This window comes from Syzygium oleosum, unplaced genomic scaffold (genome assembly GCF_021117445.2).
Source record: "Syzygium oleosum isolate NSW1041296 unplaced genomic scaffold, Sole_v2.1 Sole_v2.08, whole genome shotgun sequence".
Classification (NCBI taxonomy): Eukaryota; Viridiplantae; Streptophyta; class Magnoliopsida; order Myrtales; family Myrtaceae; genus Syzygium; species Syzygium oleosum.
The window spans coordinates 1149708-1162951 of record NW_026607492.1 but is presented as its reverse complement, the minus strand read 5'-3'; the positions used below and the strand labels follow the sequence as shown (position 1 = coordinate 1162951).

Sequence of the window (13244 nt, the reverse complement as noted above, 5' to 3'; positions counted from 1 at the left end):
ATTTGTGGTTGCGAGGAGGCTACAAACAGATCACTTTGGCGATGGCCGCTGCAATGGTTTTCGACAGCCATAATGGCGGTCCGGTGAGAAAAAAAGATTAGAGGAGAGACATGTAGGGAGATTTTTTCTTTTTGTCTCACCCCTCTTTGCTATGTACATGTATATGCGATGCTCACGAGGAATTGAATTCCGAATCTGATACTCTCCGGTCCTATCCCGGCGGCGATATTGCTAGGCGGTTTTTTGTTGTTCGATTTCTGTGGGCAGAGGGGCATGTGAGGTTGGAGTTTTGACCAACGACGGAAGGACACAACATCCCCTCCGTCGATCACGGCCGCTCTAAAAGCTAAATGGACAGGTCCGGGTAAAACTGGACAATTCACGTCATTTTAGGAATTCCTGCTACACAGCTACTCCCACTCGTAACACGGACCTACGAGGAATCTTCGGCAGACAAACCAGTCCCACGTAAGTAAACGACAACATCAAAATGGTCACCTTAAATGTCAAACTAAGCAAGCGCTATTATAAGAATAAGCTTGCTCAATTGATTGCAGTGTTTTTACATACTCACGCGGGGAGAAACACTTGCCCAACGTTCAAACTCAAAAGGAATTGTTAGCTATACACCCAAAAGCATCGCCTAAGAAACCACGAGCTTCGGTGTCTACGGCTTTTTCGACCCGATAACGATTAATTAAGCGCTCGAAATTTCACTGGGAAAAGAAATTCGCACGCGATAATTCTTTTTTAATCATAGATGGGCTGCCGAAAATGGTTGAATATGGTTGAACACTCGAATTCTTATGGCTTTGTTACTCCGATCTTTGACTAAAGATCGTGTCATATTATTGCCCAAGATTCCAAGAATGGGCCTCCATGTGAGTTAGGCCCACGAATGTATCGAGCCCCACTAAATGAGGCCTAGATTGAAGCCGAGCTTCAGTGAAATTAAAAGAGCATTTATTCTTCCTGAGTTCTACTATCGACACATATGCATTGGTACATACGTACAAAAATGTGTATAAGCACTTAAACATGGGAAGAAAATTTTGGGCTATGAGAGTTGTAGCGATATATATCTTGAAATTGGGGATCTACCTTATGCACCGTGTATTCGGACTTACTTGATATGAGTAGAGAGGATCCTATTGACGTATAGGGATACAGATTAGTGAGTTAATTCATTGCATAAGATCATTTTACATCTTCACACAAGCTAAAGTGTTTTGATTTTCATAGCATTTTTCCAAGTGACTCGGATTGTCCTTTTTCGGGGTACATTGATCTTTCCAATGTTTTTCGTGAACTAAATGGCCTCGGAGCCATTTCACACCTCGATGGGGCGGTTGGAACATTAACATTGTTAAACAAACCGTTTTTTTTCTTGAAGTTTGAATTACAGGAAAAGAAAAGCAAGTAGAACACCATGAATAGTAAACAAGAGATCGTTAGGATTTGCACTTTTAATCCGTGCTTTGATACTATGTTAAACAAACGGCTTTTCTTAAGAACTTAAACCGATGAAAAACGCGCAAAACGATATATTTATAGCACATGACTTACCAAGTATATCATCTAGATGTTTGGTAAAATCAAAGAAAAGTGAAGTCTTTTGGTTTAGATACAAGAACCCACTTAGGGATAATAATACAGATGGTCCATGAACTTTCAATTTGTATAATATAATCCTCGAAATTTAGCTCGATATGTAATGTCATCTCTTGACTTTTAATTTATTCAATGTTGTCCATGAAGGTAAATGTTTAATGTAGTCCTTAAACTATATGAAAATATGTTTAAAAGTCTGGGGACCATATTGAACATTAAATAAAATTCAGGAAACACGTTAAATAAATTAAAAGTTTAGAAATTATTTGTGTCCTTTTCCCATGCACTGACCCCGACTTACTAGAAGTTCCGAAAAGATCGCTTGTTGAACAGAAGATAGGAGAAACCAATCGACGCTTCAAAATACCCAGCCAATAGCAAATCGTGCCTTCCAATGCCCAATTCTTATAAAACACTAAAGATATATATATTTCTTTATCATTTTTTGGAATTTTTTATAAGGTGGATGGTGAGCTTTAGTTTTCAGGAAGTGATCATCGCAACTAATGCACGTTATCCAAGCCTAATTATATTTACCACCAGATGGTCAGTAGGTGCTTGAGATGACTCGTGAAAACAATGGCCCCAACAATGGGATCGAGCCACACCACACTATGATCTTTAGCTTGCTTAACTTCACTAATAATCTCAGAAATTGCATCAATATCATCAGTGGCATGCTAAGGTTTGTAGATAAGCATATCGAATTATTCCGCTTATTGTGATTTATAGTTTAACGTCTGGTGATTAGATTAGAATTACTTACAGAAAAGATAGATTTTACAATTTGGGAAATAAAATCTAAAATCAGTAATTTATGCCCCTGATCAGTAATCCTTTTGGAACCAAAAGGACTTCTGCCTGACAATATCTTAATTTGTGCATCAACTGCGCACCAAATTCAAATTTATTTGTTTAGCAAAAAGTTCGAACATGCTTATCCGATCAAAACCCAATCGAAACTCGATTGAAACTCAAACTTCTCTGTTCCTAACCAATCATATATATTCAAGTGCTTGATTCTAACTTCTCTTTTCCCTAATCAAATATTCAAAATTGGCTATACCAATTGAGCGCTCTAGGAAGTTCAGAAACCCATATTCAAAGGAAGAAAATTCCCCACATTTTGAAGCTGGATAAACACTACCCATGTCAGTGATTTTGTGCTTGGAAAAAATAATCGATATGAAGGTTCTGTTTATTTCGCAAAAAATAAATAATTTGTAAAATATTTTCTTAAAAATGATCGCTTACATTACAGAAATAAACGAACGAAAAATATTTTTATCGTCCACGAAAATATCGAGACATAAATTATCGATCGATTATTTCAACCGATGAATATCATTTTTGGGAAAATGTTTTTCAAATCATTTATTTCTGGCAAAAGAAACGAAACCTAAACTATGATATTTTACACACCGGTCTCCTACATGTGAATTTTAGAAATTTATGATGGATCAAACTTCACAATTGGGCATCTTTGTTCAAATAAATTGGTTAAAGGAAGTGCACCGAGATTCACGCGCAAAATCCAAACTACGAATATCCTTTTCTAACTTCTCATTGTCATTTGTTTTCGTTTTATCTCTAATTTTTTTTCTCTTTTTTCTGTAAATTTTGCTCGAGCCGTCGTCACTCGCTCCCTACTGTGGACTACCCGTTTCTTTGTCCATAATATCAGGCGGTGAGCAGGCCGCCCGATCACGCCAACGGATGAATCCAAGCCGTCGGATCTCCTGTTCCTATTTCCACGACCGAATTTCCCCGAAGCCAGCTCTCTCTTTCTCTCTCTATAAATAGCCGTGAAATCTGCGACCTGCGCCTTTTCTCCTTTGCTCTCCCAGGCACTTTCCTCTTCGCGAGCGATGGCGTCCGAGACGGCGAAAGAGCAGAACAGCTCCTCCTCCCCCGTGAAATGCCTGGCCGTGTGGAGCAAGTCCCGCCGGAGGTTCCTGATCGCGCAGGCCGCGCTCAGGGTGCTGGCCTTCGCCGCGGCGTCGACCGCGCTCGCGGTGATGATCACCAGCGACGAGTCCATCGTCCTGTTCGGCATCAAGTTCCGAGCTTACTACAGCTACGCCTCCGCTTTCAGGTGAAAGAAAGCTGAACAGTGAATGGAGCCGGCCGGCGCACCCATTTGCGATCCGCTGCGACGAGCGATGACGAAAGGATTGACTTTTGATGGGGGGTTGTGTTTTTCAGGTTCTTGCTGGGTGCGGATGCGGTAGTGTGCGGCTTCTCATTGCTGTCGCTGATTCTGCTTCGCCTCGTCAGTCGTTCAGGATCGAATCCCAGGAACTACTTCTTCCTGTTCTTGCACGATTTGGTAACTTTTTGTTCGCTTACTATATTTGTTATATACTGTTTTCGTTTTCTTCAGAGTGTGAAGGTTACTGGGCATGTTCAAAGTTCAGAATTACCATAACAATTTTGGGGTCTTCGAGTCTGTGATATTTCTATTTAAAGGCCCTTTTCTTTCTTAATTGTAGCGCTTCCATAATCCATCGCCAATCAGGCCCCAACCATGGGCCAAGACATGATCATCAACTGTTAGAGCATCGCTTGTTTCTAATAAGTATTGTTTCAATGATTTTGGCATACATTGGCTTCAGGGGAACTAGCATACATATCCAGTATCCGTAAATGCTATAGTAAGATCGGGTTCTCTACGTGTTGATAGGAGTATAGATACAAGCACAGGGAATAGAGTAGGAATTGATACCGAGAGGAGGATTAGGGATCGACTTCTTAATTGAGATGAAAAGTATAGATGCCGGTACAAACATTTACCCACAAATGAAACTATTTGAAAACCTAGCCAGCGTTTGTCCGAGAGTGTAGGTGAATCAGTCATTGGTGAACTTGTTGTGTGGTTTTGACTTGGTCAACTAGATATTTGAAAGCTCATTCTTAACTTAAGAGGACTTTTTGTTTTGTTTTTTTGGTCTATCCTACTCTAACTCTCAGCTTGCGGGGCATGGGAGTCAGAAACCCACATCTGAAACTATACGTCCCCACCCCTAACCCCCTTGAGAAGTTGGGAATCGAACTCCCCACCACCCCCTTCGCAAGTAGGAAGGGTGGCCATTGGGGCAAACCCCAATGGTTAACTTAAGAGGACTTGAGTAACTAAATAAATGGACTGTTAACTCGTAAATGGCTTCTTCAACTTAACTTTCGGATACAGCCGGTGAATTCGTTCTGACAACGCAGGCAATAACAGTGCTGATGATATCTGCATGTGCGGCGGGGACGGCTATCGGATATGTGGGTCGTTACGGGGAGGAGAAAATGGGTTGGTTTGGCCTTTGCAACAGAGTGACCAAGTTCTGCAACCAAGTGATGGTCTCGGTTGTTTTCTCATATTTGGCCTTCTTCTGCTACCTAGCTCTTGCCATCACATCCGCCAACAAGCTCTCGTCTCATCCCCTTGAGTGACTTTGAAGAGTTTCGACACGGGAAGAGGGATATTGACTCTTGGTTTCTTCTTCTGCTAATCCTTTTCGTCTTCCACTAGAGATCACAGTTTAGTTCGCCTTCTTTAGACGTGTCTAAATATTTTTGTTAATTGGAGATGGAGGAGTTACCTATTTAATCATTATGAGCTTGTCTTTTTCACATCTGTGTAGATGTGTGTAGACAAGTTGTTCATAACAGGTAAGAGTTCTTTTGGCGTCTGTGGTCTTGTTCTTTTAGTGTCCATCATATTGTGGGTTAGGTGATGTTTATGAAATCTGCCTGCGTATATTCTGGCTTGCTACCTTTCAACTGTTCAACTGTATGCTTTGATTGACCAAAAAAAAAAAAAAACTGTATGCTTTGAAGATCTTCTGCAAGAGAGCTCTGTGGGAACATTAAGTCTCACGTATGTAATCATTCTTCTAAATGGGTGAATATTAACTCCTGTATGCTCGCACCAGATAATTGACCAGTTCGATTGTGGCGCTGGTAATGCAAAGAAGGTTTATTCTGTCCAAAATTCATCGAAAAATTACGTCCAGAAACGATGCTCACAAATCGTCCTGTGTCCATCTTTAACTCGTCTGCTATTGGATAAGCTGATCTAATCAACCATAGACATATACATCGTACTGTTCAGGCAACAGTTGTGGAAACTAATTTTTTCTTCGGTCCATGGACAGGGTAAAAGCTTATCTCGAAATGATTCTCGATTACCTTTGTCTTGGCCACGTTCATGGGTTCTGACTTCTCTAAAAATGCACATCTCTTTCGCAGCTAACATACCACGATTCTCGATTACCCTTGTCTCGCATATGAATCAATTACCCTCGTCTCGGCCATATTCATGGATTCCGACTTCTCTAAACATGCACATCTCTTTCGCAGCCAACATACCACGATTCTCGATTACCCTTGTCTCGGCCACATTCATGGGTTCTGACTTCTCTAAACACGCACATCTCTTTCGTGGCTACCTTGCCAGAACTAAAAGGCTCTTTGCTTTGACAACAATTTCTGCACTAGTGCTCTCCAATTGGTGAAATGAAGGTCTAATTCAGTGTCGATGCACGCTCTCATACCATAACCCTGAACCATCTTACTTCAAGTGTTTCTCTTTCTCTCACCGTTTGGAAGCTCTAGGCACATCTCTGGGAACCTAAATTCCGAAGCCTTTCCTTTGAATTCAGCTGCACTTGTGGAGCTACGCGTGGAAATGTCTCTTTGCTTTCCAAAATTGAAAATTTCAGAAGGGAATGAGAGAGTTACAACTGTCGAAAGAGTTGCATTCTTTTTGCTTTTTTGGTGATATTCTCACTCTGATTGATGTTGAGGATCATATTGTTGGTCCACGACATTTAAATTAACTGGTCCCCATCGGGGTATTTCTTTGGAGGGATTGCAATAAATGGAATTTCAATGCTAAAGAAAAGTGCAGGATGTAAGTCAATCAGCACCAAAAAAAGAACCCTATGTTTAGTGGCGGTCATTGACTTTTCCTCTGGAGGGCATCTTTCACAAGTTGATGTCTCCATGGCATTTGGATCAATGTACGAACCCAAAAAGAAACGAACGAATTGAGGGATAAGAGGATCCATCAGTCTGTTTGCGAAGAATTCTCTCACTGAAAAAAGATGGCTTAATAATAGAATTCAACACTAGTCAAGAATCGAAATTCAAGACAAGAACCTTTTGGATTAGATATCGTGCTGCTTTTGAGGGAGAAAGGTCAGAAACCTTCCATGTGGAGGTATTGTGAGGGTCAGATACAGAGACACCTGTAAACCCATTGTTGAGGATAAGAGTTGAGGGTATAGAGAATCAAATTGTTTCTTGTTTCAAGCTAAAAGCCGCATAGTTAGCTTCGCTTTTTGGACCAAAATAGTACCCTTATTCTGTAGGATTTGTCAAATTATTTTTTCTTTTCGCCCCTCATATCTAGCGTCGGCACATTCAAGCAGTTCTCGCATACAAGTAAATACTAAGTTCAAATTCTGGATCATATAGGACCTCATTTAATCAACTTATTCGGATAAATATCACCAAAAAAATCATCTGATATAGTTCATTACCAAGCTGGGTTTGTGGTCCATGAAATGCATTGACATTCAAGAACTACACGAAGTACACTTTTTTTTGTTTTGACATGCAACTAAAGCCCAGGAATATTAACTTTAACCAAGTTGACTTAAGGAAAATGTAACAGGATGATACTGATGAGTACCTGATTTATAACCATCCATCGATATCTTCTTATAAATTTTCGGCGGGCTCTTTTGCTCAGTTCACTAAACATTACACACCTGTAAGACCTGCTCAAATAAAGAATAGATTCTCATAGCTTGGTCATACCTAAGAGAGTGATTAGAATTATTACTGGCTTATCAAAAAGAAAGAAAAATTCAAAAGAGAAGATTTGTATGAGACAAATTGACTCAAGGAGGTCCTACTAAAATATTGGTGGGCCTTGGAATCTGATCTCATATTCGCTTCCATTCCCTATAAATAGAGACACGAGTGGAAGCAAATTGAAGCATTGGACTTGAGTCGGAGAAGAAGAAGAGAGGCTAACATGATGACAAGAGTCTCATTTGGTAGCCAAGGATGACTTGCCTGCTCCGAAGTCGATCTATTCGAGTTGAGGGTTCGAGTAGTTCGTGCCAGCATCAGGCAGTCTCCTTGGCTAGTCAGAAAGTCTCTTGTCTTTCTTGTTAGGCTTCTTCTTCCTTCTAAAAGCAACCACTCCTCGAAGATACAACTTTTTCTGTCCTATTTATTCATCACATCACACAGTGAGAGGAATTGAAATGGTTTTGCGAGGAAGAGAGGCCTTACATGAGGTGACGAGTTCTGTTTGTTAGCCAAGGATGACTTGCCTGCTTCTTGCATGAGGCTTCGATCATGGTCGCTGGTCTAGTCGACTGATGGGAATGATTGCAGGGTCGCCAGGCAGGTCATCCTGGCTTATTGACGTGCTCTTCACGTTCATGTTAGGCCTTCTCTTCTTCTTTGAAAGTGCCTACGTTTCTCGGGCCATAGGTGCGTTGGAAGTCGGCACAAGAAGGTTTGTGAAAGACAAGAATGGCTAAATGCACTTTCTATGATACGTGCAAATCGACAGGTTTTCACCGAGGTGTCCGAACGTCCGATCACTCTCCGAGTGCTGTATACTCTTCCATTTTACATTCTGCAAGCACGCACTGTACAACCTTTCATGATACCGATTTCTGAAGTTCTCAGCAAGATTGATACCCTGCTTTTACATAGTATCGGCATTGGCCTAAGTTTCACTTCCTATAATGTCTATGCCTTCAATTCCATAATAAAAAGCAACGTTTGACTTGGGCATGTTGATTAATACATAAGAACTGTTATTATATCTTCGAATTATCCGAAGGAACTCTAGTGTATGTGAACTCAATATTTTCACTCTCTCTTGTTCCTGAGTTATTTGTGTGTAGTAGAGTGGACTAGCCGACTCGTCACGTGAAATCGTCTCCACGTCACACTTCACTTTTGATCCAACGATCACTTGCAAAGTGATTTTACTATCTTGCTTAGGGTTTTGAATGGTTTGGTTTTTAGTTGGCTTTTAAGTGTTTTGGGCAGGCGAGAGAATTTAGGATTTGGAGTTGTATACTAGTATAAAGAAACTGACATTTGTGTAAACAGGGTCAAAATAAGCATTAATGCGAAAGTGAAAAGTGGTCTCCACTGAATGTAAAACTCATGTATTCTTGAGAAAGCTCAGAATCTCCACGCGTCACAGGAATCCGTACATTTTCATCAATCATACTCCAGAAATTTGTAGACACACACGTATAAGAATTCAGTCATAATTCATGAATATCGCTTGTAATGACTTTCATCGCTTTGCAAATTGCAAGTAGGATTAATACCACGAAAAATATCAAATCGGTACTTTTATGATAAATTTTCACAAAAAACTCTAAACTGATACATTTTTGATAAATTTACTCTAAATTAATTTTTTGACTACCAAAAATTCAAAACTGGTACACCTGTGACAAGTTTACCCTCTGTTAAATTGAATTAGTACTACGAAAAATCTCAAACTGGTACACCTGTGATAAACGAATGGTAAAACCTCAAATCAGTATACCCATCAATAATCACGTGTCATCCAACTCAGCAAATTGACGGTAATAATTAACGGAAACTAACGGAGAGCAAATTTATCATAGGTATACCAGTTTGGAGTTTTTGGTGGTAAAAAAATTAGTTTAGGGTAAATTTATTATAGATGTACTAGTTTGGAGTTTTTTGTGATATTAACGCTCGCAAGTAACTGTAAGCATAGGATCGTACTTCCCGAAGAATGGCTTGTTGATCCTAATCTCATTGCTCTATTATCTCACTCGAATGAGGCTCGAATGGACGCGTTCATTGTCATAGTTCACCGAACCGCACGGGTGATCCAAGCATGATTGACCTGACAGGGGATTGATCAAAGCCACATGAATAGGATCTGTTGATAGTGTACACAAGAATGTTTCTATTAGATATTGGTCGATAACTTTCATGGAAAAACATTCAAGTAAAACATGTAAATAAAGACAATGTCGTGTTTTTTTTTTTTGCTAAAAAGACAATGTCGTTAATAGAAGTTAAGTTCACTCTAAAACCATGTTTTCAAGAAAGGGAAAATGATACAAATGATCCTTAAACTTTGACCCAATATGTAATGTGATCCTTGAACTTTTAATTTGTTCAATGTTGTCCTTAAACTTTAGCCCAATGTACAATATAGTCCCTGAACTTTTAATTTGTTCAATGTGGTCATTGAATTTTTTGTACATATTCAATTAAGTCCATGAATTATATAAAAATATTCAATGTTGTTATTGGTCTTGAATTAATGGATAAACAATATTGCATATTTTCATATAGTTCACAGATTATATTAAACATGTATAAAAAATCCACGGATCACATTGAACAAATTAAAAATTCAGAGATTACATTGTACATTTGACTAAAATTCGGTATCACATTGCATATTGAGTGAAAGTTCATGAATCATTTATGTCATCATCCCTTTAAAGAACGTAATACCCCAATCAGGAGCGATGTTCGTGATATATATCAACTTGAAGTTGATGTGGTCAAAGTTTGACGAGTTGGAACGTACAGGTATATATGTTCAAGTTGAATTCAACTTTAAAATAGTCTGAATTCAAGCTGGAACTAGACTTGAAGCTTCAAGGAACTTGCCATTTAGATCACAGACTTCATTCCCTTCTTTATGCATCGGCGAAGTGCGGATATCCAATTAAATGATAGTTTTACATCATCTCTTCGGGCGGTTCTTTGGCGGACAATTCTACTGACATGGGGTGGTTCTCTGGCGTACATATTTCTAAAAGAGTTAGTAAGTGTATAAGAACTGATAACTTATCGGTAAATGCAAAAGGACTCAACGTTTTGACCGTTGCTCAATTATAGGTTTAAGATTGTACTTTGATTAACAGAGGACTTTAAAAAGCTCCAATCAGATCTCGTGCTCGCTCTAAGTGGAATTCAAGCATCATAACTTCGGCTTGGCTCCCAAAGTAGAATATTGGGGCATTTACTGCGTGTCATTTCGGACGCTTCAATTCCACCATCGGCGAGCCTGAGACTTTGATGGTGCCTTTTTGAATCCTTAAGTCCTCAATTAACCAAACTAAAATCTTCTTACCAAAAAAAAAAATTAACCAAACTAAAATCTTAAGTTCTCAATCAACCAATAGCCAAAACCTCTTGTTGCTGCACTTATTTCGAGAAATTAGGTAATTTGAAAGATAATTAAAAAAATCAGTATGTTTTCTTTTTCCCCATAATTCAGGTTTTATTCACAACAAATCGCAAAGCAGGCTGAGCAATCCTGCTCCAAACTGAGAGATCATACCATCAAGTCCCCAGTTGCAACTCAGAGTTTTATGCCTTTCAATAGACACCTTTCTTTGGACATTGACACAAATGCCAATCTTTATCTCCAATCAATCTCTTGATTTGAGTAAGAATTGAGGAAGAGCTCACAGCAAAAGAGGAGTTATGGAGATAACTGTTCCTGACAATCCAAATACAGTAGAGAAGAAGCACACCAAGAGAACTTAAACAACAGGTTGGGGAATGCCTTTCCTCCAAAAACAGAACAAGCCCAGGTAACTTTTGTCGCCCAACCTCCAGGAACAATATCAACAAGATAAAGCTGCAAAATGGCCCTCCAAAATTGCAAATAGACAGAGAGAACATCCAAAAATAAACAAGTGGTTCCTGTCTTCATCGGCAGCACTACAAAAACAACAGAGTGGAGGAACCTGAATGTCCCACTTTAGTCGACTGTGCATATAACTAGGCAATAAAACAGTGTTGAGGAAATACAGGAATTGAACCAGACCAGCTTTCTCCACAATACCTTTTGGACTTCTTCCTCTTAGCAAGTTCCAGGCACTCCCAATTGTGAATGTACCAGGTGGAGTCAATTTCCATATTGCTCAATCAGCAACAGAAGGATTCGGCATTAAGGAGCCACACAAGTCATCTTAAATCCTAACTAGGTCATCAGACCTAGCTGGTGGCCAATGCCAAGCTGAGCATCCTGCACCTTTGCTTGAAACGGCAATGCAGAATCATAGACAATTCTAGCAGGAATATAAATGAGCAGAGGACCAACAGGATGCCAGTCATCATGCCTAGGGAAAACAGAAGAACAATCACCGATTACATGTTTCAAATGAGGTTTAAAAACCTCTCTTAGTTTCAAGATTTTCCTTCCAAACATAAGGTGCATCAGCTGGGATCTTCAAAGTCCAAAAAGACTTGTTTTTAAGCTTATAAACTTGTAGCCAAGCACCCATATAGGCCATGCCTGAGCAAATATCAGCCATAAGCAGCCATAATACAAGCTTTATTCCTCCATTCTAATCTCCATAAGGCCTACTAATCTTCCCTCTTTCTTAGGCAACAACTTAGATGTATCAAGACCCCTTCTTAAAACTGGCACACTAAGTGACGCAATGAATTTTGCTTGAGCGTTGAATATGGTCCACTTATTCAAATGTTCATTCACACCTTTGCCACATTGTCGGGGGTATCAATTATGCGGACCAATCTTAGTACACCCCGCATTGCTAAAAGACATCCCAGTACTCATACGAGTACAGATCTACTCATTAATGTTGTGTCAGCAGACCTTTTGAAGCAACTAAACTGAAGAATATTGACTTCTAACGCAAGTTGGCCTCCCGCAATGTAATAATTGATGAATGCCATGTTCGAATTAAAGCCATCCATCCATATCTCTGGCGATGGACCTTTTTGCACAGTGAATATTACACATAAGCAATCCTTCCTCCATGCGGAGGAATTTATTCCTCCATTTGAAAGTCAGCTTTGATCTTGCACACCTGAGAGAGAGAGAGAGAGAGAGAGAGAGAGAGAGAGAGAGAGAGAGAGAGAGAGAGAGAGAGAGAGAGAGGTGTTTTGGATGAGGCACGCTGACTCGATCGGAGCAGGACCTCCAAAAGATTATATACGTGGTCTTTGGAATATGATCTTCCTATATTCTCTTGCAAGCCCTCCATAAATGGGTACATTGCTAGGACTAAATGGACGCACAAGCAGCAAAGTACGTGAAAGAAAGAGAGGTCTCACATGATCAGTTTTAGCAATGAAAAGAACCGCTTGCAAAGGTACAGCACTTTGACGAAAATTAAATAATTTCTCACCACTTTAAGTACGAACGAACGTGGAATAAAAAACCAATTGTCTGTCTCGTGCAATCTCGTGTCACGTGGTATTCAAGAAAGACAATCAAGAAAGACATCATCGAAATTTTTAATAATGAAAACAATGTCTTTAAAATTATTGTGACACATTATCGTCTTGTTGCAGAGTGATTGGCCCGGAAGATCGCCTCGGTATGTCTTGAATGGTAAAACATAATCATCTTTTTCATCCGATTTATATATCTTTAGAGAGGCATTTATAATGATTTCTTTTCATCTTAGTCGCAACTTTCCTTTTCCTTCTCCCCCACATCATTACCAAACCCTCCTTTGAAAATTGTTTCCTAGCCTTTTCTTTGATATTATTATTTATAAAATTGTTTCCTAATTCCATTAGTCAACACCTAACCATAGAATAGAATGACCCGACCCGGTACG

At 39.6% G+C, this 13244-nt stretch overlaps 1 protein-coding gene across 1 annotated transcript; it reads left to right on the top strand.

Annotated features, from left to right (window-relative positions):
• Window positions 1-3423: 3423 nt before the first annotated feature.
• On the top strand, window positions 3424-5374 carry LOC115672449 (CASP-like protein 1F2). The gene is made up of 3 exons (XM_030594257.2): window positions 3424-3706; window positions 3817-3940; window positions 4828-5374. The coding sequence occupies exons 1-3, from the start codon at window positions 3480-3482 to the stop codon at window positions 5050-5052; spliced, it is 576 nt and encodes a 191-aa protein (XP_030450117.2). The 5' UTR covers window positions 3424-3479; the 3' UTR covers window positions 5053-5374.
• Window positions 5375-13244: the final 7870 nt, after the last annotated feature.

What these genes read in the sequence shown, in the direction of transcription:
- LOC115672449 (XM_030594257.2), top strand. Translation starts at nt 3,480, where the DNA reads ATGGCGTCCGAGACGGCGAAAGAGCAGAACAGCTCCTCCTCCCCCGTG. An exon ending in AGCTACGCCTCCGCTTTCAG is followed by an intron (nt 3,707 to 3,816) that starts GTGAAAGAAAGC and finishes TGTGTTTTTCAG; the next exon opens with GTTCTTGCTGGGTGCGGATG. An exon ending in TCCTGTTCTTGCACGATTTG is followed by an intron (nt 3,941 to 4,827) that starts GTAACTTTTTGT and finishes CTGACAACGCAG; the next exon opens with GCAATAACAGTGCTGATGAT.